This window comes from Callorhinchus milii, unplaced genomic scaffold (genome assembly GCF_018977255.1).
Source record: "Callorhinchus milii isolate IMCB2004 unplaced genomic scaffold, IMCB_Cmil_1.0 Scaffold5, whole genome shotgun sequence".
Taxonomy (NCBI): domain Eukaryota; kingdom Metazoa; phylum Chordata; class Chondrichthyes; order Chimaeriformes; family Callorhinchidae; genus Callorhinchus; species Callorhinchus milii.
In genome coordinates, this window is record NW_024704746.1 from 27,426,088 (window position 1) to 27,452,911 (window position 26,824).

Here is a 26,824-nt window from a genome sequence, read left to right on the forward strand (position 1 = left end):
GCCATTTAGGAGTGAAATCAGGGTCAGTTTCTCACCCAGAGGGCAGTGGAAATCTGGAACTCTCTCCCCCAAAAGGCTGTGGATGCTGGATCCGTGCACATTGTCAGGACTGAGCTGGAGAGCTGTTTATTGGGTCAGGGTATCAAGGGATTTGAGGCAAGTCATTGGGGTAATTGGAGTTGAGATACTGATCAGCCATGACCTGATAGAATGTCGGAACAGGCTCAAGGGGCTGAATGGCCTAGTCCTGTTCCTATAAACAGTATATCAATCTGTTGCTGATGTATAATGGTAGGAACATTGTTTAGTTCACACCAGTAAGCAGGAATCCTGTGGCCAGGGGACATTGGTTTTAAGGAAACATTTATTTGCTTAATGAAGTGATTGACCAAAGCTAGCGTTTTGTTTCCCAGTGGGAGAACCCAATTAGGAGGCCTTTAGACGCACTTTAATAACACAAATCTTCACCCTCTTACTTTGACACGCTTCGTTTGTCATGTCCCGACCGGTTGACGAACCTGCCAGGGAAAATAATATACAACTGGAGCACTCAAACCAGCAGCGTGGGGATTTCTAATGAATTGAACTTGACGGCTCCAGTGAAGGGTAGGGCTCACTGGGCCATTTATAATCACGTATAGAGGAAACTACGCTCCACACTAAAATCAAGTGGATATTATTTGGCTTCCGGGAAATGTGTCAAATCCAACAAGATCATGATGATTTCACTAACTTGTCCAGCAATCACGTTGTTTTTTTCTGGTGCGCTTGTTGGTTAAACTTTGGCAAGAATTGAAAAAATAAGCAGATTTATTTTCCGAACTAGCATTTATTCTCTGGTAGAGATTGTTGCGCTCATCAGGGGAGGGATGGACAATCCTGTGCTGTACATTCAAGTGCAGTCCTGTAGCTCAGTGGTTAGAGCACTCGCCTCGCAAGCGAGAGGCCTGGGTTTGATTCCCGGGCAGGACAAAACATTGGGCAAGTTTCCTTTCTCCGCAGGAACCCAGTTGTTAGTTGAATGGCGGGTCGCTTTTCCAGGTGCAATAATTCCTTCAAAAATTTTTTAAAAATAATAATTTGGTCACTCAATCCACGAGTCACTGCTGTGCGCTGTTGGGTTTTGCCCACAAAATATAGTCAATTCACTTTACAGTACAGTGAAGCGCTTTGAGATGTCTCGAAGACACGATAAAGCACTATATTATATTATTATTATTATTTACTAGGACTTGAACTGACATGTCCAGAGTTATTTCAATTGGGTTACAGTTACAGCTGACACAGAAAGCAGAATTGTTACCTCACCAGTTTGGACTGAGTTCAAGTTCAGTTTTCATTTTTGTTTCTCAACTGTTTTACATCGTAGTAATTAAATGCTAAGACTTCAGAAAGGTTTAAGAATGAATTAACACAGCACATTTATTTGATTTTTAAATACAGGCTTTGATCATAAGACTTCTTAGTAATGTTAAAATGCAGTAACTCTAATGATTTCAGGACATTAGATATAGACTGATAAAATACTGTTGGTGCCAACCACTGTTGTGTAAAGAGAGGTGGAATTGCAATTTTAATTTTCTATATAATTATAACAGCAATTGGTAAAATCACATCCATTTATCCTGTTAAGGCCTTGTTAAAAACTATTCAGGAGACACCCTGAGAGCATATTATTGGGGTAAAAGTCTACTTATGACCTGGTGTTTATGAATGTGGGCAAGTGGACCATTAAATAAAATGCCCAAAGTGGAACGTGTGAAGCAGTTGGAGAAATTTAGACCAAACTCGCAGAAGTTACAACTTTAGAGTATTGTTTCAGACTTGGAACACTGACCACAACCCAAGAATCACCGTTCAGGACTTGATGGGCAAATATTTTCTAAACACAGCAAAGAATAAAACAATGATGATCTTAATAACGTAGCACAAAAAATACTTGTGATGAAGGGAGGGAATGAAGACTTGCAGAACAATCTTAAAATGAGAACAGGATATAGAATGTAACAATAATAATAATCCTTGCATTTGATAGAGCGCCTTATCGTGTCTTCCAGATGTCTCAATGCGCTTCACAAAATATACTGTCAATTGACTATATATTTTGTGGGCGAAACGCGGCAGCCAATTGCGCACAGCAGCGTCCCACAAAGAGTCGTGTATTGAATAAGCTTTTTTTTTGGAAGTTTTTTTTTTAAAAGGGATTATTAACCCCAGAAAAGCGATCCACCAATATACCAACAACCGGGTTCCTATTTACTGCTGGTAAACAGAGGCGCGGGGAGTAAGGAAACTTGCCTGACGTTTCGCCCTGCCCGGGAATTGAACCCGGGTCACTTGCGAGACGCAGGGCTCTAACCCCTGAGCTCCAGGACTCCACGCGATCAAATGTTCTGTCGCACTCTTAAAGGGGTAGGCAACTACTTTGACAGGCATTACCAATGCAAGATATGAAATTAGGATACGAGAGAGAGAGAGAGAGAGAGAGAGGGAAAAAGAGGAGAGAGCAAATGAAGATGAATTGGAAATTACTGAAAAGGAACTGGTAAAAAGCAAATGGTTACATGTGGAGACAAATAAATGACTCGTGATACCACAGAATTAAAATCATGTTGTACAACTGTCGTCACATTACAACAGCTACATTTTTTCAGTTTGTGACAATGCTTCTAATATTTTGAATATATATATACTGTAATATACATTTTACCAAGAGGCACTTTACAGTAATTCTGGCAATAGGATCTACAGTATAGTGTCTAACTTACAAAACAGTAAAAATAAATAACATCTATCTGAAAGAATTATCCTGTACATAGTATATTGTACAAAACAGAACATTTAATAGCATAAATTGAATTTTTTCACTTAACAAACACTTGTGAATGAGACGTTAGGTATTGCTACACGTGTTAAGTGCAAGGTGTTTGTGATGAGAGAAAAATATATTGCCAATCAACTCTCTGACATCCATAAAAATGCAAGTCTTGTTCTTGAGTTGCACTGCGGGTAAAACTGATCTACAACATGGAAAAAGAGTGATCGCTCTGTTAATGGCCAACAAAAGAACATGTTTACAAATACAACATCAGTAAATGCAAGACAGTATAGTGGATGTGAGGGAATTAAATGTTTATATACAGATCCTATCCAGGTGAATAATCTAATCTGGAAGCATCTATGGAGAGAGGAAAGTGAGTTAACATTTCAAGTTGATGACAGTTCTAACAAAAGGTCATGGATCTGAAATGTTAACTCACTTTCCTCTCTCCATAGACGCTGCCTGACCTGCTGAGTGTTCCCAGCGACTTCTGTTTTTTATTTCAGATTTCCAGCATCTGCAGTATTTCGAACAATTTTGAACAATCTTATCTGTTGGTTTTGCTCTTAAAGGTACATTTTATTACGAATGGTAGTGAAGCCAGACAACAGAAACAGATCGATCCATTTTTACCATAATAATAATTACTATTATTAGACTTTAACACCGCAATCTTCATTTAAGTAGAACTCGAAGTTGCTTGGGGCCACCTGTCAAGTAGAGCAGAGTTGATCAAATGTAAAAGAAGTCAAAATAATATTGTCTCGTGCTATTGCATCTGGTGATGATGGGAACAAGCACCTAAGAACAAATGCAGATCACGGATGTTTCCGAACAAATTGATGAACAAATTGCTTCAAGAAATAAAAGTTTAAATGCACAAGAATTGCTTCATTTGTCAAGCAGTGTTTGTGTTGCTTTTTGTGATTTTCATTTACATTTTGGAATAATAATTGTGAATGTGCATCATTGCCATGCTTTCCTTACTTTAACGAAATCCATGTTTGAACATAATGGACTGTTTATTCTCAATGATTTTAACATCATGAATGCTATACTTTACACAAGAACAAAATAGAATTTACACATTACAGTTTATGGTATCCTCAAAAATACCCCAAAAAAGAAACTCACAATATCACAGATGCACATGAAATAAACACAGTTGATAAGTGAAGGTATGGAATGTGCTGCTATAATTCTTAATGGTCTATAATAAATGTCTATCTACAGCTAATTATACTGCATCTATCTTTATCCTACCCAAATCCTCTTACATTGTTTATAAAAACGTAGAAAGCCTTCTTAGTGAATATAAATACTGTGCATTTTGCCTTATCGTGAATTTTTTACATTTAACTCACCTAATTAAAAAAAACTGGAATGTATGGAATGCCATTGCCTTCACTAAAACTACAGATTCTAGAATTAAAATGCTCTCTTCAACTCTCTCCAGTGTCTTTTCAGGTTCTGCTGATTATCCCCAACCGCCACATAAGGTGAACATTATTAACCCGTGAAGTGCTTGTTAACGTTAACTGTGCCGTTCCCCTACTAACTCTGCAGGTCTACAGTATAATAGTCTTGTCATTACGTTAAGGCTCACAAATATTTTGACATGCAGTTGAAAATTGTGAATTTCTCGATTTATTTGTTTACAGAATCCTTCATTGAATTGGATAAAACGCTACAGCAATGATTTGCTCAGTTGAAAATTCACAATTTACTGAAGTAAACTCTTAGGAAGATTTTTTTTATTGCAACGAGGAGAAGATTTCACACTCGGGATTTCGGTTCAGAGCTCTCAGATCGAAAACCATTGGATTTTATGACGCAGCACACCATACTGGAATCAACTTCGCAATAGTTAGAATTGTCTAGTTTTATTCGTCCCCCCATTAACTTTTTCTTGGAACAAATACATCAGCTTGGCAATGTTCAGTAATAAACTTACTGATCCTTTTAAATGGGCAGTCTGAGGCAAGTCAATAATTAGCTTTCATTAAAAAGAAACCTGAGTTGAGTCTACTGTGGAAGATCAATACCATTAAGTCTTTTTCAACAGAACAAATCCAGCAGTTTGTACCATTAGACCAGCTCAATCAACAAAATTCCAATATCAATGGGTACAGTATTGTGAAAAGAGGTCATTACACCGGTTCTTATCTCTGAACAGCAAATTAATCATTATTTTTAAAGGACTATTCGACTCTGACTTCTAAAGACTTTCCTGCCTGCTGCACCCTGAGTAACGTGGATTTTCATTCCTTTTTTTATATATATATAAAAATACAAGAAAATGCTACTTGTTACAAGAAACTTCATACTGGGACAGAGGAAAACAGGAACAGGAGGAGGCCATTCGAGCCTGTTCCACCAGTTCATTAGATCTTGGCAGACCTTTTAAACCCAATGCCCTGCCCTTTTGGTGTAATCCTTAGTACCAATACTTGGTGCCAATACCTATCAATCTCTCTCTTTCTAACATCCCTATTGATTTCACCACTACTGCTTTATGGGGGATAGAAATCTCTATCCTCCTAACCCTTTGTTTGAAGAATTGCTTTCCGACCTCAGGTTTTAAACGTCTTGGTTCTGATTTTAAGGCTTTGCACAACGATCCTGTGGCAGGAACAGGAGAAGGCCATTCAGCCCCTCGAGCCTGTTCCGCCATTCTGTTTGCATCACGGCTGATCTGTACCTCAACTCCACACACCCTCCTTTGCCACATATCCCTTGATACTCTGACCTCTTAAAAATCTATGCATATCTATCATCGATTTATATTTGACTCAACCAGAGACAGGACCCTTTGTGATATGCCTTGACTGATCAAACGGGCTTGGGAATACTACCAAGGTATCAATCAGGTTTTTTTGTGATACTGACTCTCTCAAGATTGCAGAAGCATTTTTTGACCCTCGGTAAGTACATGTGCATTTGAATACTGAAAATCCAGAATTGCTTTACAGTTTAATTTGTCACTGCATACAAGCACCAACAAATGAGAAACCGAGTGTTATTGAGGGATTTGGGGCAATTTGTAAATCATTTTCAGTTGAAATAAAAGTTAAAGTTGTCCATGCTATGCTGAATCCTAAATAAACATATTTGTGCATTTACAGGCATATTAATATCACTAGATTATAATAATATTAATAATCCTCGCATTTGATACAGCGCCTTATCATGTCTTCGAGGCGTCTCAAAGCGCTTCACAGAAATATACTGTAGAGTGAATTGACTGTATATTTGTGGGTGGCTGGTGCTTGAAATAATTTGTCAACCTCACATCAATTCACACCACTCCAGCACAAATGTAGTTGGTGCGAATCGATTCAAGCTGTGCTCAGCTACAGTCACTTAAACGTTCTTGTGCAATTCAATGGATCTCTCAAGAACTTGTAGGACACCATCGTGTGATGTTATTAAAGAACCAGTTTCATACCTGACTATTTCATAACATTTTAAGAAAAAACTAACAGCCTAAAACATTAACACCAGTTCATGGCACATTCACTTGGTTGTGCAGAGGCATTTGAGAGCAATAAAAACACATCTGTCCTCCACTCCAAATTGCTCTATGTCTAGGAAAGATATTTTTGTCATCCTATCATTTTGTACGATCAAAGAAATTCTTTTTAAACAAAAGAATCAATCAATGTCAAACCACCCTGATACTGCCGTTGCTAAAAGTCTTGCACTTTTCTTGTCCACGCGGGTTAAGACGAAAGCAAACCCTTAATAAAGTTGGCTATGAAATGCAGCCTGTACATTTCGGTAAAAGGGCTAGTTTCCCTTTAAAATGTAATTGGCCTACTGCGGAGTTGATTCTGAACTCGATCAATTTGCCAGTCAATGGAGAATTTACCTGACCCATCTTGTCAGTAATTGTACAGATGAATGTTAATTTCAGTTCCCCCCCACCCCACCATTGGGGGAGAAATTCCAAGTCAGGCTAGATTTATAATAATAATAATCCCTGCATTTGATATAGTGCCCTATCACATCATTGGGACGTCTCAAAGCGCTTCACAGAATTACTCTATTTACTTATTGTTCAAGATCATATTAATTTGGCAAATTGTTGAGTTCAGTCTTAAACCTTGAAACAGATTTTCTGTAGTTCTTAAAGTACTTAAACTTTCAAGAAACCCTATCTTCAAAATTATGGTTGCATTTACGAATTTGCCAAATACTGGGTTCTCTGAAATAATAATAATAATAATCCTTGCATTTGATACAGCGCCTTATCACATCGTTCAGACGTCTCAAAGCGCTTCACAGAATATACTGTAAAGTGAATTGACTGTACATCTTGTGGGCGAAACGTGGCAGCCAAATGCGCACAGCAGCGTCCCACAAACAGTCATGGATTGAAATGCTTTTTAAATCTAAGTCACAGTGGAATTTCTACCCCCGTTGTTCCTCGTGGAGTCATTATGTAAAGAGTTTAAAAGCACAATTCTACACGTGTCTGAAACATTGTCACCCGACTAGTTTTAGGTTCATTAAATCTCATTTGCATTTTTATCATTCTCCTTTTTTTTGGCCTCAAGCAATCCACAAACTGTAAAATGCAATGAAGGATATGAAATTATACGAAATGTTAAGAATGTAAAAAGGGGCACCCAAATCAATCTGATTCATCTTCACACAAGTGGCACCTGGTGTAGAATTAGCCAAAGCCAAAGTCTTACCGATATAAAATATTGATGTCTAATAGACTGTCCAACACCTTATGGTCACACAGTGACTCACATCTTAAAAGGAAATATGACACAATTCACCAAAGGAACCTTACAGCCACTCATTGTAGCAATGGTGGTTAAAGTGGCCTCAGACAGTCTGGGATTACAAACTACTATCAGTACCATCAGTAGTAAAATGTGTGTACAGGGTTAACTCTCGGTGCACATAGAGTTCAAATCATGATCACCTGTTAAAATTACGTTTGAACCCCCAACTGCAGGTACTAAACCGCGTACATAGTAAAGAACGGTCTGTCAAATTTGAGGTTGTCATCACCATCTTTATAAAAGCACAAAATTTGTTTTGAGATCCTGATATTTACAAAAACCCAAATAGAAAACATTCTCTGTGTTATCTACAGTAAATTATCATCTGGAAAGAATTGGCATTGGATGTGAATCAAGAATTAAATCTTCCAAATGGGTATATAAATCGTTTGACTAGGCGTTTGGTTCGTAGCGTGGATCATTTATAAAGTGAAATGACCTATTGTTGTGGCTGACATTTTTTTCCTAAACCTTTTGTTCATTTTTTTCAATATCCAAGTACTACAGCTAGACTAGAGATTGCTTAAACAAAGCTGGTGAGCCGTAAGGTTATGTACACAAAAAATATTGGCAGGCTATATCAGTTTTCTGCTTTCATCTTTCACCCCACGTAGAGTAAAAGCAAAAAAAGTCTTACAGTACCTCAGCATTTTCTATACCATACCCTTCAGAAAGAAGCAGATTCTCTTTCATTGACACCCACCTGTGGTAGCTGAGCAAGTGTTGTTTTTTTTTACATATATATTATATATATATGTATATAAAAAGCAGTACAAAACAGACAAGTTACTGAAATGCACCGCGATCCTATCGGTAAACCATTTAAGTGTTAAAAGTCTATAGAAGCCAGTGCTGCAGTACAGAAGATTCATTCAGTCCTGTTCCTCCGCCTTTTTTTTTGTGGGGGGGCAAATTCAAACCACTACAGCTGTAGGCAGACTGTCCTATAAATCTACAGTGTTGTGTCTGTCAAAGGATTGTGCTGGGACAAAAGTCTACGCACAATTCAGTCATTTTTATCATCACCTTCTAACTTTTTGTCGGTTGTGTTTAGCTCTGAATTGATTTGTGTTTGCGAGGACTTCTCTTCTGAATTGTCATTACTCTTTTCATCTTTGTCCTCCTCCTCCTCGGTGATGGCCTGTATTGTCTCGGAGCTTTGATGAACTGAAGACTGCTCTTGTTCCTCGAGTTCTGCTTTCCTTTCCTCCTCAATGACTTTCTTCCACATTTCATGGTTACCCATTAGGTGTTGAGTAATTTGACAGAAGATTTTCCTTCGTTTCCTGCAGTGTTCTCTCTCTGTTGGTCAGGCAAGAAATTAAGCATTACATGAAGTATTTTAGTATTTCCCAAAAACTCTGGGCTGTAACTTATATTCCATTCAATTACCACAACAAGATTTCGAGGGCTCGTAACATGTGAAGAAATGATTACTTTGCATTCTTTGTAAATTAAACCTTCTTTCCCGATATTCCTGCTATTTGTGGAATCCTATAACTCAGTGGTTAGAGGACTCACCTGACAAGTGAGAGGACCTGGGTTCGATTCCCAGGCAGGGCAAACCCTTAGGCAAGTTTCCTTACTCAGCACACATACACGCCTCTGTTTACCTAGTAGTAAGTAGGAACCTGTTTTGTTATTCGATCGGTGGATCGCTTTTTCAGGGGTAATAATGGCTTCAAAAAAACAAAAAATAATAATAATTTGGTCACTCAATGTTTGTGGGACACTATTGTGCGCAATTGACTGCTGCGTTTCGCCCACAAAATATAGACAGTCAATTCACTGTTGTAAAGTGGATTGACTGGGTATTTTGTGGGAGAAATGTGGCAGCCAATTCCACGCAGCAGTGCCCCGCAAACAGCTGTGGATTGAGTTATCAAATTACTGTACTGTAATTTTGATCAAAAAATCAATTTTTTAATCAATGTGTCTTCCTGTTTGTATGTAGTTTAGAATTCCTTTACAACCGATCCAGATCAGATCAAGAGGAGACAGCAAATATGAAGTGTCCTTGAGACAACGTACAATTGTAACCTGGGAAATATTAAGGCCTTGCTGACCTCCCAACAAAGAAAGAACACGCAACCTATTGCCAGGTCACGCAAACTGTGGCCAGGTCACGCAAACAGTTCTGTTACACATCAAGTATGTTTGCTTCAACAACAATAAAAACATTAGATTTGTAAAGCGCCTTTCACGTAGGGAGGACGTCCCAAGGTTTTGAACAGTCAGGGATCAGGACCCGAGCCTTTGGGGCAGGGTTGGGATGACGGAGGGCAGAGGTGGTAGGAGAGCGGCTGGAGGCACGGTCAAAAAGGAGGGTCTTGAGTCGTGCCTTGAAGGAGGCAAGAGCGGGAGCGAGGGGAAGGGATTGTGGGATGGAGTTCCAAAGGGTGGGAGCAGAGAGGCTGAAAGCCCAGCCATCAATAGTAGGGGGGGTCAGGCAGGAGATGGAGCAGGCCAGAGCCCGCTGAGAGCGGACAGGTTGATAGGGTCAGAGATGTAGGAGAGGGCAAAGCCATGGAGGGACTTGAAAGTGAGGACGAGGATTTTGAAATCTTTCCTAAGCTTCAGCTGACTTCGAAAGGTAACGCCACCAACAAAATGTTTTGTTAAAATAAAACTGTGGTATCTCAAATCCCAAAATACACCGTGTATTGCATGTTGGGCACAGTTATCCTGTAGCATACTTCAGTCTTTGTACCGAAATCACAGAATACTGCGGCACAGAAGTGCCATTGTGCCTGTGCCGGCTCTTTGGAAGAGCTACCCAACCAGTCCCACTCCCCCGCTCTTACCCCATACATAGCCCTGCTAACTTTTCCTCTTTAAGTTCCTATCCATTTCCCTTTTGAAAGCTACTAACAAATCTGTTTCCACCATCCTTTCAGGCAGTGCATTCCAGACTGTAACAACTCTCTGGGTAAAAAAATCACCCAACTATTTTTAGTAAAGACCTCTTTGTATTCTGACTTCTCCCATTACATAACCAATACAGTGTGAAAGCAATGAAAACTTACACCGATAACAATCAAAGGGGCCTTTAGATCTTTGGATAATAAGAGGAAAACATGGATACAGGTTCGTAACTGACTGAAGGGAAAGGAAGCAGAGAGTTGTCAGATGAGTGCGGTTGAAATGGGGGATGTGTTAAGTAGGAGAGCCTCAAGGATCCATGTGGAGGTTTGTTTTGCTCTTATTGTATATAAATGACCTGAATTTACAGATTCCACGGAAGACAGTTAAATTTGCTGCAAGTGCAAAAGCTCAGTCTTTTTTTTTACGAAACACTTAGAACAGACTGAGGGGCTGAGACATGAATAAAAGCGTAGCATCAATGATCAGCTGAGCCCTGTGATCAGGCCAGACTGTTGAAATCAATGCTCGGTCTCTGATAGCACTTTAAAATATTATCCACTGATATTCAGATCCCGGGTTATAAAGTGGCACTTTAAAAATCTGCACCAGTCTGACAGGTGCGGAAACCCATCGCCGTTGCTTAAGAATCTCCAAACATGGCTGAGAACTCCATGCCCCCCAACTACACATGGAAATCCCAGAGAGAGATTGCTGGAATGGAATTCTCTCTCTCTCTCTCTCTCTCTCTATGTCTCTGGAGGGACGCCCCCCTGCTTACCTAATTCCGGAAAGTATTAGGCGCGGGTTGAGCGAGAGCCAAGGCTTGGGTGGGGGGGGGGTGGGGGAGCCCAGAGTGTGCGTTGGGGTAACTGCTGGAGTTTATCCAGCTAAAAACGCACAGCTTGCCATTGATATCGCTGTCTTACGAGCTTATCCAGTTAGGGCCAACCTAGTCATTAGGGTTTCGGCTTGCAGGGTAAACAGCCCCCACCACCCCCGCTCGGGTATCCAGCCAGCTGTGGGAAGCACTTTGAGAAGTGAAAGACACGATATGAATGCAAATTGTATTGTAATTGTATATCTGACTGCTGAGAAACTGATAGTTGTGACGCAGTTACTGCAAGCTTATTAGAAGATAATTGCCTGGAAATGCGGTAGCTGGCATAAATGATAAGGCTGTAATTGAATTGAGCGGTTATGACACCACAAGCTAGCCTCAGTTGCCTTTAATTAACTTGCAGGTATTCAAACCTACATCCAACATGGAAGGAACGCATTGTGATTAGTGTTGCCACTTTACTTTTTTGGCGACGTTTAATGAAATAATTGTGACGAGGATTCTTATTGTCTTCCTCACTCCGAGGAATAAAGTGGGTTTTTTCAGACGTGCTTTGCTTTTGAGAGGAGATCAGGGTTTCAGGGTTTCGATGTGGTCATCTAATAAAGGTGTAGTCAGTCCTCAACACTCAACTCAATATTCGGTCCTTTGGGCAATTGGAGCTAATATGGTTTTCAACAGATTTTATATTTCCTACAACAAGAACAACAAAATTACATATGTGCTTATATATTTCATGAAATGTCAGTCCAATTTTTAAGCATTTGCAGAACCTTCCCTCATTTTAAAACATTTTGAGTTGTCATAATACGGTGCTGGGTATCATCGAATGATTGAGTAAAACGGACATAATGCAAGAATGCTAACTGAGGTTTTAACAGCCTAAACTGCCATAAATATTATATCACCCCCCACCCCCCCCCAAGGTATTGGAGACCATGACAGTACTGTGTAATTTAAACTCCAGCTGTGCAGCTCTGCACAAAAATGGCTGCCACATCTGCCAACAAATACAGTCACTACACTCGATAGCAATTACCCTTGAAGTGTATCAATACAGGATTATTATTATTGTTACCAGCTGATTTGGGGAGGGTTCAGTTGATGACTGTCTTAGGGTCTAAACACAAAAATAATAACTTTTGATCTACGAGGTGTTGACATCATTGCATTAAATTAAGAATACAATACTTACAGAATCAGTTTGTTGTGTACAGAGAGTGAAGGTTCTTCCTGGCGTTTGCGACGAGTTTATTTGAAATCCCGCCAGGGAGTCACAGGTGGTCTTACAATTGGCTGAAGGCATTTATGTTTTTTAAAAAAAAATGTGTTGGCAGCACATTCAATCATTTACTTGAACAATAAGCAAATCTTCCAGTCCCTGAACAGTGTTTGAGGCTGAGGGGGGAAATAAAATTCAGACCTGCCACTAATCCCATTGTGCTTAGAACACAAACTCATTGCATCGCATTCAGTGTAGGGGCATTGGGTGCACAATTCTGTTTGACATCAGTTTGTGTGTTGAACTTAAATATAAGCTTTCTTTAATCCTCGCATTTGATATAGCGCTTTTCACGTCGGGAGGACGTCCCAAAGCGCTTCACAGAACACACTGTAAAGTGAATTGACTGTATATTTGTGGGCGAACGCGGCAGCCAATTGCGCACAGCAATGTCCCACAAACAGTCGTGGATTGAAAATGACCAATTTATTATTGTTTTGTTTGGGAGGGATTATTATTAGGCTCTGTGTGGAGTAAGGAAACTTGCCCAAGGTTTCGCCCTCTGCCTGGAATTGAACTCAGGTCTCTCGCTTGCAAAGCGAGTGCTCTAACCACTGAGCTACAGGACTCCAAAGATATTTCTTCCTAAGATATTTGCTTCCATCTGTGAGAGCTGAACATCATGTGCTGTACAGCATGCGACACAGATGCTGAGTGACACAGTAAAGCAGGCTACAGCAGTTATAATAATAATAATCATCCCTGAAGTTGATATAGCGCCTCATCACGCCTTCGAGAAGATCTCAAAGCCCTTCACAGAATACACAGTAAAGTGAACAGACTCTATATTTTTGTGGGTGAAATGCGGCAGCCAAATGCGCACAGCAATGTCTTACAGTTCAAGCTGAAATAATAAATGATGTGTTTCAGCAATAACAGAGTTCATTTTGTGACAGACAGTGAGGCTTCAGAACATAATTCATTAAGATTCAAGTGGAAACAGACCACAAGCTGACACGGAAAACTACGTCAATCATTAAAGTAGATTTATAAACCTGTAACCTAGAGATCAATTGTGTAACCTAACACCAAAAGGCTAATTTAGGGCTTGTTTTGGATTTATAGTTTCTTGCGATATCATCAGGATAAATGTAGGTTGTCAATTATAGCTGTTCAATGTGCAAATACCAGGCTGCTGACCTTAGCTTGTTCCTTAAGATACATCGTTATTTATTTATTTACAACCACAGTCCGCAGTCTTCATTCATCGGGTATTTTGATAAATCTTGCGGTAAATGCAAAGGTGTTATCGTTGACAGAGACCAGCACACAGGTCATCTGCTTCTTCTTCTAAGTATTTTCTCTCACAAAGTACACAGTCAATCCACTTTGCAATATATTCCGTGAAGCGCTTTGAGACGTCTCAACGACGTGATAAGGCACCATATCAAATGCAAGGGTTGTTATTATTTATTATTATAATATCAGGAAGGAAGCATCGAAAAGGATTTAAAAATAAAAAGAGTAAACTGAATGCGCATGTTTATGTCACGAGGACAAACTACACAAGCAGCGGGAAAGCTGATCAGACAGAGATATCAATGGCAACACAACCCCAACGCACACTCTGGGCTCCCCCCAAGCCTTGGCCCTCGCCAACCTGCGCCTAATACTATCCGGAATTAGGTGCTCAGGAGAGAGAGAGAGAGAGAGAGCGCATTCCATTCCAGCAATCTCTCTCTGGGATTTCCATGTGTAGGTGGGAGGCGAATTCTCAGGGCGAAACCTTGGGCAAGTTTCCTTACTCCACACGCCAAATAATAATCCCTCCAAAACAAAAAAACAATAATAAATTGGTCATTTTCAATCTACGGCTGTTTGTGGGAGCATTGCTGTGCGCAATTGGCTGCCGCGTTCGCCCACAAATATACAGTCAATTCACTTTACAGTATATTCTGTGAAGCGTTTTGGGACGTCGAGAAGACGTGAAAAGCGCTATATCAAATGCAAAGATTATTATTATTATTATTGGTTTGGATGCTCTTAAGCAACAGTGATGGGCTTCTGCGTGTGGCAGTCAACCGGCTGACCAAAAAAAAAGTTGTGAGGAATAATACATGAAGGGAAAGAATGGGAGACTTTCCAAACTTCACCCCATTGTGAGTGTCTTCAGTACAGGAGATGAGAGGAGACAAAATTATAAGTGTCTATACAGAATATTCGACAACAAACTACACTTGTATAGCGCCCTTCACATTGGAAAGATGTCCTCGGGAGCTGGACAATCGGGGGTTTTGGACCCAAGCTGGGAATTGGTGGTCAGAAGGGAAGAAGGACAGGGGGGGGTGGGGTTGGGAGGGTGGCCCGAAGGCACGATCGAAGAGGAAGGTCTTCAGATGGGACTTGAAGGAGGCAAGAGAGGGGGTGAGGCAGAGGGATTGCAGGACAGAGTTCCAGAGTGTGGGGGCAGAGATGCTGAATGCCCGACTGCCAATGGAGCGGGGGACCTGAAGCAGCCTGTGTCCGCTGAGCGAAGGGAGAGGAGAGCTTGATATGAGGTCGGAGAGGTAGGGGGGAGCAAGACTGTGGATAAAAGGGAAACTGCTGAAAAGAATGGATTCAAGAATGTGTTTTTATTCTTAAATCAAGCAGGTTTCAGACCAAAAGAGTAAAGCAGGACAGATTTGTATCCTGAATCAAGTAATAGGAAAGATTTAGAAAAGAATGGCTAAGAGCTGCATAGAGTGTTCATTGATTTTATGAAAGCCTTTTACCGAGTCTGGTACCAAGGTCTATTTAAGCTGTTTAGAGGATATGAGCATGCTTGCCAACAGCATTCATGCTCTTTAATGAGATTAAAAACCTAGTGTTTGCAACGCGGAGGTTAAGATCACGGCTTGTGTTTTCCTTTGCTTTACTTGGTTTATTTACCCACTGAAAACCCCTCCCACCCGAATATCACCACCAACAAAAACAACTTGCATTTGTATAGCGCCCTTCATGATGCAGGGTTGCACTATTTCAAATGCAATGATCATTAGTATTAATAATTATTATTATTATTTTCCCACAGCAGCAATCTTTATGACTTCTTTGAATTATAACAGTTTTCTGTTGTGCAATTAGTCCCATTAAGAACTGCGTAATACAACCAGAACCCATTAGAACATAAATATAAGTATTATATTGCATAATTAAAATTCAATGACCAAAGTTATCAAGCACATCATTTCAAGTATTGTTTCTGAGTCATAAAAGTGATGAACGTCTTCAAATTAGACCTGCTGTTTGGAATGCTCACATTTCTGAACGTGCTTCGAAAGGAGAGGGATAACCTACTTGTAGTTGTTTCCAAAGCTTCCATTCCTTCTTCTTCTGTCGTTTCTCCCTCTTCATCTTCCTCCTCCTCCTCCTCCTCTTCGTCATTCTCTTCCACCCACTGTCCTGGTATCAACCCAGCCGAGTCATAGGAGTGGCATAGTGGCCCCACAATATGTGTGATGAAAGATTCCTGAAGCTTTGCGAGCTGAGGAGCTGAACGGTCCATAAAAGGACTAATAGGAAGTCCAAGACTTGATTCCTCGTCACCCTGCACAGAAAGACACGATCCGTCTTTGAGGTCAGAAACAAACCTATTTGGTACCATTTCTAAATTCACAAGATCCCTATTTTGGCTGATTGGTAAGTAATAATAATAATAATAATCCTTGCATTTGATATAGCACCTTATCTCACGGTCTTCAAGACGTCTGAAAGTGCTTCACAGAGTATACCGTAAAGTGAATTGGCTTGTGGTAACTTTTGGTAAAGTTACCAAATTCCCCCTGTGTCGGTAACTTTACCAACTTTACCAGCATAATTTCACTGTGAAAGAATTATCACAGCGCCCGTCCTCTTCTGATATCTATTCTAAAATCTTTTCTATATAATACATGCAAGATACTATATGCAAGACATGCAAAATGATTGCCAATGTTATAGCAGTGTCAGACGCACGTCTTTTTTTGGTCAGCCGGGTGTCTGACACGTACAGAAATCCATCACCATTACTTAAGAGTCTCCAAACCAAGCTGAGAGTTCCATGCAGCCCACCTTCACCTAGAAATCCCAGAGATAGATTGTTGGAATGGAATGGGTACTAACCTGTTCATAAAACTCATTGACAATGCCTTCAGTCCACTTTAAGTGGAGTTCCTTGCATTTGGCAGGCCCGTTGATGTCAGCGAGCTTAATACACATTTGGCAAACCAGCAGGCGATCGTTTTCATTTGTCCAGTCAATACCCGATCCCACTTCCTCATTCACCTACAAAAGCGGAGCAGTTACGATCAGCACCAAAGTGTCAATGGCCCAAAGTCTATCAATACCGAGGACATAAGAACATAAGAAATGCTTGACGAAGAAAAGACCAGGTCCATCTAGTTCGCCTTCCACTGTCCTGGCGGTCACCTGCTCATATGTCCTGAACTACCTAAGTTCTCTATCCCATAAAGAAAGAGAAGCCAATAAAAGTCACATCAACACTAAGAGGAAACCTCATTTCAATAAGACAGAAGGGACGATCCCTGTGCTGGCCTTTTTTTTTGAACAACCGCAAATTAAAAAATGACGTTCAGATCGGATCGAATCTCGTTCATCAAAATGATGTAGAATGAAATACTGAAAGGAGAACGAAACAGATTGATGATGCCATACCACCTATCAGCCATTGTGTGTCACTGGAGGACTGTTTATAGTCCTCTCCGATAGCATTTATAGTGCACTAGCGTCATGCTCTGTCTGAAAAGTGTACTGCACCTGAAGCACCCAGAGCTTTTCGCATCAATGAATGACCTGCTGGCAACTCGCAGCAGTTTGAACATGTCCAAACTAATGAAATAAATACGAACATAAGGATTTGCTAGGCTGGAAGAAGACTGAGGTCCACTTTAGTTCGCCTTCCGTTATCCTGGTCGTCGCTTGACACGTCGTGTCCCAAGCTATTCTATCCTGAGATATTTTTTTAGCAGAAATCTATAATAGAGGTGAAGTTTTCCTGCTAATTTTCTCCTCTTGTCTGTTGAATATGTCCAGCCTTGCCTGGCATATAGATTCAAAGCTCATTCTTCAAGCGTGAGCCCAGACGGTGAGTGTTAGCAGGTTATTTGATTGTGGGAAGGGCAACGCACTTGATCTCAAACTCATTCAACCTCATCCTTTCAGAATACCAATCCTACCACCTCTCCATTGCAGCGTCAACTGTTTCTTAAAGGAGCCAAATTAATAAACTGCATCTCCGTTTCTTTCGTAAATAATAAATGAAAATCAAATCACATTAGTTTGTGTGGCAGCTGCGGTGTAAACTTTCAGTGATGACACTCAACTGAGTTTTTGAACTAAACTGATCCAAGATTTGAATGGGTCAAAATTTTCCTGTTGAGTGAAACGATAAAATATAGAAATGTGACTCTTATACACATCTATGGTTTTGTTATTAATGTCGATACGAAGGATCCATTTATTACCTTTCTACAATTCCTACACATTCTTAATTACTTTTCATGAAAGCAACCAAACCCGTTACAATTCTAAAGTTGAACAGTTTACTTCAATCCCCATTGTTTACTTCCTTCCTTCAGTTTAAATCTGGAAAAAAAAATTACAGAGAAAAAACACGTATCTTTTTCTTAAAAGCACAAAACATGCTTATGCCTGAATCTTTGGGACAAGCATCCCATTGAAATATTATCAAACAGCAAAAATTTCAACAACAACTTGTATTTACACAGCGTCCCCTCACGCAGGGCAGCGTCCCAGAGCGCTTGACAGTGACGGAGCACGACTCTGAGCCGGGGGGAGGGGGAGTAGACCCCCTCGGTCTAAGGCACGGTCGAAGAGGAAGGTTTTCAGGCGCGACCTGAAGATGGGGAAGAAAGGAGCAAGACAGAGGGAGGGATAGGGGGAGAGTGTTAGAGAGTTTTGGGGCGTAGTGGCTGAAAGTCCGGCCACCAATGTTGGAACAGAGGGCACGGGGGACAAGCAGGAGGCCGGAGTCAGGCGAGGGGAAGCAGTGGGTTGGGGAGTAAGCGGGTCGGAGAGGTAGAGACGTGTCAGGGCATGAAGGGAAATAATAAATGAATAACCTCTTTACCTTGGCATTGAATTCCGCAAGAAAGTCAAAGTGTTTCTTGAGATCTGTGGCCAGTATGGCTTCAATCACAAGAAAGCGAAATCGCTTGAATTCTACGTGGTCCAGGTGGAGCAGGAAGTTGTACTCTGGCCTTGACATGAACAGGTTCCAAGCTGCTGCGGCGTGATGGTTCTCCAGCACGGAACGGTCATTGTACAGCACAGCCTGTTAAGCGACGTGATATTGTGCTGAATTAGGTGCTGGTGAGGTCGGCACACACTTAACAATAATACTGACCAACAATAATCTCCGCATATTACGTCGTCAAGACGTCTCAAAGCCCCGTATTTGTCCAAACATATGTTTTAAAAGCCCGATTTAGCGGATTTTGAGCATGGAATAAAACCCGAATGCGCTGGCATTAATCCAATCGGTTTGAGAAGAGCTTGAAACTGTTTCTAACCCAGGTTGAGATGCCCAGTTGCAAGCAGGTTTGGGGCTGCAATCCTCTCAGCATCCCTGGTTCCCCATCAGTTGAGGAGCCAGGGAGTAGCAGTGTGGAATCAGAACAGCTTGTAAACTCCGGTTGTCTCGAGGAGCTCGATCGTTGTTCAAAAAAAACCCTGTTAAGTATCTTCCATAGCTTATCTGCCAAATCAAATGTATTTGTAGTTTTGGCTTGACTTGCAGAATTATTTAGACAATGGATATGAGAGTCTGTACTTGAGGGTGTGTCTGAGGGTGGAGGCAGAGAGCTGTGACTGTACTCCAGGACTTTACTCAGTCCCAAGCCACTGTATTCTGGCACAAGATAAATCTACGTGTTTAAACCTTTATGGTCCGGCCAACAAACTAAGATCTCTTGATTGAATATTTCTTGAGTTATGCCATAAAACGCACTTATTCGAAACACGCTAACGTAAGAACGTAAGAATTTGCTGGAATAAGAAGACCATCCAATCTGCCTTCCACCATCCTGGCAGTCTCTTGACATGTCGTGTCCGAAACTATAACATCGAACACTGACTCATGCGAATGTTCGAAGGGGCTCTTCTTGATGATCTCACGGGCCACAAGATGTCGTAAAACCTCTGATAGATTCAAGTGTTTCTCATTTATTATCACCATTAAATTCTACATTGCATTCATTGACCTTCGTAACACCCTCTCCAGGATTTATGTTCTTAAAATAACAATCGAATAATTCGGAGTTCAACAACACTAAACCCCGTGGATTGAATTCATCCAACAACAGAAATGCAAACCGGATGTTCGCAACTTGAGGAGGGTCTATCCTCACACACGTGGCCTAAAGTCCCGGTTAAACAGTTGTGTTTGGTCAGCTGTGTGTTTGACACACACGGAAAGCCATCACCAGTGTCCAAACCAAACTACTGAGAGTTCCACATGTGCGTGAAAACCTTCACCTGTCCGGGATGGTGTACACACTGCCCCGAAGGGATCGCTTTGCTCACTGAATTTTAGAAAGTATTAGGCGCGGGTCGGCAAGAGTCAAGTCTTGGGACCCTGGTACCCAGAGATGCACATTGGGGATACAACTGGAGTTTAACCAGCTAAAGGCACACAGCTTGTCATCATGAACAATATCTTACTCAGGTTGCCCAGATAGGCCCACCCTATCCATTGGCTTTATGTCTTAAGGGTTTAACTGGAGCTAAATGGAAAAACACATCCCTGCTCCTAGTGGACTTGCACTTACCTGAGGGGCGCTCGTTGCCACTAGAAAGGCATTGGTCCTCCCTGGATGATCATAATCATGCATGGCTGCAGCTACATACAGAGCCATCAGCTCCAAGGCAGGAATATTGGCGATAACGCAGCCATAACGATCCTCTGTCACACTGTAGGTCTTTGACATAGCGAACCCCATGTGTCCGTGAGTGATCCCACTGTCTGAATCTAAAAGAGGGAACTCACTGTTAGAAAACCCAAGAGGATTGTAATGTTGGTCAATGCAAATTACAGGCTTTTCTCAATGGTTCAGGTCAGGCCACAGCAACAACAAGTTACATTTGTAAATTTACATTTTGAGAACCGCGGCAGCCAATTGGGCACATGGTGTCCCACAACCCTTCATGGATTGAGTGACCCCAATTTTTTATTTTTTTTTAAAAGTGATTATTACCTCCGGAAAGCCACCGCCAATCGACTAACAACCGGGTTCCTACTTACAGCTGGGTAAACAGAGGCGTGTGTGTGGAGTAAGGAAACTTGCCTAAGGTTTCGCCCTGCCCGGGAATTGAACCTAGACCCTCTCTCTTGTGAGGCGAGGGAGCTAGGCTACGGGACTTTTTTTTTCTAAAAGCCGAAACGAACAGGGTGTGCCAGGGTGTGACATTTTACCTGAATCACTCATGGAGCCATGATCATTCATCACAGTCTGTAGTCCTGGGATTGGCTGTGTGGTGAGGTACCAAACTGCGTGCAATACATCTGTGGCGTGTATTCGATTGTGATCTGTGCAAAGATAGAAATATCAACTCATTGTGAGCTTCCGTAAACTCCGCCTGCTATTCTGGCATCCTCATATTAAAGTTAAAATACTCACAAGGTATGTCACGGTATCCGTTTTCTAGTGCGTGAAAGTAATTCATGAATTCCTTCAAAGGGATTTTAAAGATTTGCAAAAGTCCGGTGTCCTCAAATAGCCTGTACGCCACCTGGACAGGAGAAAGAGACTCGATCAATTCGAAGCTGTGTGTGGTCATTGGAAGGAAAGCACACTGACACGGAGCTGATGGTATAGCTTTCCCCCACAGTCAGACACGGCTCATCATCACACAAACACCTTCTGTTTCTTCCAACACATCTGCATTTACCAGATGCACAGCTCCCGGTCACGAGGGCAGGCACAATCCATTCATCCCGGAACAAAACTCGACCACGTTCTATTAGCTTAAAATGATCCATTTGCAAAATAACATGACACTGAATAGCTTCTGGATTTTTTTTTAAAAAAGGGGGATTTATTTAAAGAGTTAACTTTCCCCACTTTTTGATGCGCTTTCAGAGGTATATACGTAACAGGACATCACAAAGGAGACAATTGTATGTGTTTTTTTCTATAGGAATTGGTTGTAAAATCCGAGTCCCGGTTAATGTTTCGGCGAGTCAGCATTACAGAGTTACGTAATTAAAAAACCCGGTTAAGAAAGATCGTCCTATTATAAAATTAATTTTATGGAGGGTGCAGGCCTTATATTGACTACTATTTACTTTCCCTCTGGTGCAAACCTGAACCACTTGGGCTGATATCCTGGATAGAACTATAGGTACAAGCAAACTTACACTCACTATATACTTGAAAATATACGCCCACTAAATGACACCACTAAATACAGTGGATAAAACTGATAACTTCACGCTTCCTGCCTTGTTTTTTACTGCAGCTTTTTCTCTTTCAATTTGCACAATGTGTGATGTATCCGGCACGCGGCCTTTCAAAATGAACGTGCACAAAAGCGAAAATGCTACCACACTGTTTAAGATTCACAAGGGTACCTGCAGAGTTCGTCCGTGCAAAGTGTTAAATTAAAGAGCTGCTCGCATGTATACACACAAGTAAGGTCCAAATTGAGATTACATTTATTTTCTGCTCCAGTTACTTTAAGTCAACATCTTCAAGATCACAAGCACAAATTAATAACTAAATAAACACAGTTATACGTCTACAATGGGTAGAGCCATTTGGAACAACATGTTGTAGGGGAAAAAAATGACACTAAATATGGCTGTAATACAAAAAGTGTTTGATAATGACAGTAATGCTGTGTAAAGAAATCTGGAGCATCTTGAGTAAATGAAACGCCATGATTAACTTCTGTTTTAACTGGAGCAATAAAACTCCAGAACTACTTGTATCACTTTTTCTTTCGTCCACACCACAGGTTCCAGTCGGTGTATTGGATGTGGAAACAATTTGTAAACGGAGGTGATTAATTAAGAGTTTGCTTTCTCTTTGCTTAAATAAATTACTGATTCCACTCCAGATAATGAGCGATTCTATGAATGCACACACTAAGGGTAAACATGATTCACAATGAGCCTAACTTCCTATGCTTTGTAAGACTAAAGAGCTTTTTTATTACTAGAAAGAACAGAACCTTTTTTTCTTTCACATTCGAGACCCGAATGTCAGGTTGAAGTATTGCTGTCTGGCAAGCGTTCCCGCTGTTTGTCCAGCTAGGACCACTCTACCCGTCAGCAAACAGTAAATTCATTTTGCAGGAATAATTTTCAATTTCCCATCAAAACCGTAACATTTAAAAGTTAACGAAAGTTAACGAAAGAAAACGCTACAGCTTACACTGTAAAATGAAACTTGAACGCGCTCCTGTTTGCTAATCAGTGAACAGCGTGTTCTGAAGGGCACGGAGACTGTGTCAAAGTCAACTCTCTATGCGGTTCATCGGCACAATATTTAAAATGCAAATGAACTAACTGCAGCTGAAATATCAAAGCTTGTTGAAAACTTAATTCAGGTTGTGAACTTTTTATTGACTTGCACTAACTGTCTCAACTTTTGATCAATTGCATCTCAGAGTTTCTGTGGATCGTCAAAACTGTGAGAGATGATAGCTGTGATTTTTTATCCTCAGGGTCGCCCCATAAAATATCCAGTCAATTCAATCCTGTGAAGACATGATAAGGCGCTATATCAAATGCAAGGGTTATTATTACTACAATTCACATTGGTGCATATTATATCTCAACATTGTGAGCCTCTGGTCTGCAGATATGAATTTGAAACTTTGATTAGGATTTTGATTGGGATCTCATCCATTGCTCCAGAAACACTTGTTATACATTTCACTCCATTTATAGTCTTATTATTCTTCAAACTGAGCTAGCTGCCTGCTGATGGCCAACTTCAACTCCTTCTTGAATGGCCAACATATAATTAGAATATAATACTAATCCTTGCATTTGATATTCGAATTCAAGATCCTCATCCTCACCTACAAGGCCATTCACGGCCTCGCTCCCTCCTACCTCTCTGACCTACTATCCCCCTACCTACCTTCCCGTACCCTACTTACCCTCTGTTCCTCTGGCTCCGGTCTGCTCCACATCCCCCGCCCCAACCGCCCTACCATCGGTGGCCTTCAGCCTCTCAGCCCCGAGGCTCTGGAACTCTATCCCCAGTGCCTTCGTCGCTTCCTCCCTTTCCTCCTTCAAGGCCGGTCTCAAGACCTTTCTCTTTGACCGTGCCTTCAGCTCCCCTCTCGACTCTCTACCCCCTCCTCGCTCCCTCCCCTCACCCTGACCATTTCCCCCCCTGCTCGGGTCCTGACCCAACTGTCCAGCTCCTTGGGACGTCCTCCCGACGTGAAAGGCGCTCTATAAATGGAATCTGTTGTTGTTGTTGTTGATATAGCGCCTCATCACGTCTTCGAGACATCTCAAAGTGCTTCACAGAATATACTGTAAGGTGAATTGACTGTATATTTTGTGGGCAAAACGAGGTAGGTCATTGCGCACGGCAGTGTCCCACAAACAGTTGTGGATTGAGTGACCCAATTATTTTTTAAAATTTATTTTGTTGCTATTGATCATTGAGGTGGAGATCCATCAATTATTCACAAATGAAATTCCAGTTCCCTCTCAAACCGGAATGAAGGATTTATAGCTGTGTCTCATTGATAGGTATCAACGTCCACCTCCCAGGATTGTTCACATTGATTCCTTACTGATCAAATGAAAGCATGCTGTTATCTTGGGAAATTGCAAGGTAACATACTCCTGTACAAGTGTTAAAAATGTAACAGGAAGAAATATAATTCTCCACAGTTATAATAATTGTTGATCGATTTAAGTTTGACAGTGAAATCGATTAAACGTTGTTTCACGACAGGTTTCGGTTGCTCAAGATGAATCCTGCTGATAATCTCTATCAAGTAAAACCTTTAAGCTATCTTTAAGCACAAACAAATGTGGTATCGGTAGCAGTTGAAAAAAACTTAACGACCAACTTTGTCCAGCAGAAATACAGACACCTTCTGGTCTAGAGAGACAACTCCTCACCTGACTGAGAATCCGGCCACATTTTGAACCCGTCAACTCCATTAGGTCAAAGATTGGAAAATTCCAATTGTTCAACTGTGAAAGCAATGGCTCAAAACCCTCCATAATAAGAGGCTCTGGGGCAAGGATTGGTTTATCCTGGAAAAAAAAACATGAAACTTTGTGATGGTTAAATGCACGTTTGAAAATATTTGACTTAGATCAGCGATTGGCATTTCCTTGCAGTTTCAACAATTATCTTTCCGTGCGCATGCCATTTTTACAATCAATCTGAACTGGTGATTGAATATGTCAATGATTACAATCCAAAGTCTTCACAATTTTTGAGGCTTCATCCAAACTTTCAAAGTTTTAAACTTCCAGCAGATCGATGGAACACTCTCCCGACGTGAAAGGCGCTAAACAAATGTAATTTGTTGTTTGTTGTTGTTGATACTGCAATTTTTTTCTTTTTTTGAAGGGATTATTACCCCTGGAAAGCCATCCACCAATCGACTAACAACCGGGTTCCAACTTACAGCTAGGTAAACAGAGGCACCAAAAGTAAGGAAACTTGCCTAAGGTTTCGCTCTGCCTGGGAATCGAACCCAGGTCCTCCCACTTGCGAGGTGAGTCCTTTAACCAGTCCACTACGGGACTCCAAAATAGTTATCTGTGAGTTTATAAGACTCATCACTGTTTCCTAAAGATCATGAATTATTCAGGCCTTGTTCTTTATGGTTTGAAGTGAAATCAGCACCATGCAATCAAATTGCTGCCAAGCTTTCAATCTCTTACCACGATCTAGGTCTTTGCTACCTTTTAATGGTTATTTGAGTTACTAAATCCTTTTGTAACTATCTTATTTTTTCTTATTGGCGTCAAAAGAGTTGCCGACCCACTTAAAGACTTCAGGGGAGATTTAAACCAATTCAGTCCATCAATGTGGATCAAGCGTACATCAAACCGTGTTCTGATAAAGTACCTCTGGTGGAATCAAATGATGTAACATGTCCTCAGATCTATGGTTTCTGCATGTGGAGCTCTTGCGGGACTGAACCAGATCTTTTGAACAGCATTCCTGCTCGTCCTCATTCTGTGCAATGTCACTGCTGTCACTGTTATTTGTTTCATGCGTGCTGTCATAGTCAGAAGTTGCTAGTGCCCCATCATCTGGAAGAAAAAATAATTCATGATCTTCAAACGCTGTGTGCTCTTTTATGCTGTAATGGGCCCCTTGAGTTATAGCCATTGGAGGTTGAAACTTTATAAACAAGTGCCCAGATCTGATGCGCAAGCCATAACAAGCCATAACTACCGACTCCTGATGGTAACCTGTCCACTCCCTCCGCTCAGCTTCATGCTCCCCAACTTTGGAACTCCATCCCACAGTCCCTTGGCCTCGCTCCCTCCCTTGTCTCCTTCGAGGTTCATCTCAAGACCCTCCTCTCTGATCACGCCTTCGATCACCCTCCTTCCCCCACCCTCCCAGATAATATCTCTGGGTCAATACATCACATTACAATTCCATTAAAGTATATGGAACAGGTAACTTACCCGTCCTGCTTATTGAATGTGCTGATGGATCTCCTCTGTCCAGTGAACTGTCGCTATGAATTAACTTGTTGAAAGGTCTCCCACAGCTAGAACGACAAATAAAACGTATTTTAAACAAAAAACCTCTGTAAGTGACACGCTGGCCATCTTTCTTCTTCCCTCTGCTTCCTGAATTTGCAACAATATCCCTAAATAAAATAATTTTAAAAAAATATTTCTTGCAAATGTCATTGTTTTCTTGATCGGATCTGACTTTCCCGCTTATATTACTTATTTTACATGCTCTGTCGACTTGAATTAAAACACTTTCCATTTAATTAAGATTTCCACCCATCAGTTTTTCTTTCAGTCGCAAAACATCAACTGCATTTCTCCAATGGTTAAAGTTGGCAATAAAATAAAAAAAGTGAAACTGCAGTTAGCACTTTATTGAAGTATACACAATGCATAATGTTAGTGCAATCCTTTCATCTATCTCTACATTATTTTTTTCATAAATAATATAAGAAAAATGTTAACTGTTATTAGAAAAGTTTAGGCTATTTCCCCACTTATTGCTAAGCTGGTGAGCACTCGCCTCGCAAGCGAG

General features: G+C 41.0%; 1 protein-coding gene across 1 annotated transcript in view; it reads right to left on the bottom strand.

Moving 5' to 3' along the window:
- Positions 1-7,172: 7,172 nt before the first annotated feature.
- The window catches only part of pde3a (phosphodiesterase 3A, cGMP-inhibited), a 162,569-nt gene continuing 142,917 nt past the window's right edge, over positions 7,173-26,824 (bottom strand). The window contains exons 4-13 of the mRNA XM_042335099.1: positions 26,236-26,321; positions 25,664-25,851; positions 24,700-24,837; positions 21,224-21,335; positions 21,019-21,132; positions 20,375-20,574; positions 18,676-18,879; positions 16,689-16,850; positions 15,885-16,134; positions 7,173-8,922 (exon numbers count right to left, since the gene is read on the bottom strand). Coding sequence (XP_042191033.1) covers positions 8,627-8,922; positions 15,885-16,134; positions 16,689-16,850; positions 18,676-18,879; positions 20,375-20,574; positions 21,019-21,132; positions 21,224-21,335; positions 24,700-24,837; positions 25,664-25,851; positions 26,236-26,321 — 1,750 coding nt within the window. The 3' untranslated portion in view covers positions 7,173-8,626. The remainder of the gene's footprint in view (positions 8,923-15,884; positions 16,135-16,688; positions 16,851-18,675; positions 18,880-20,374; positions 20,575-21,018; positions 21,133-21,223; positions 21,336-24,699; positions 24,838-25,663; positions 25,852-26,235; positions 26,322-26,824) is intronic.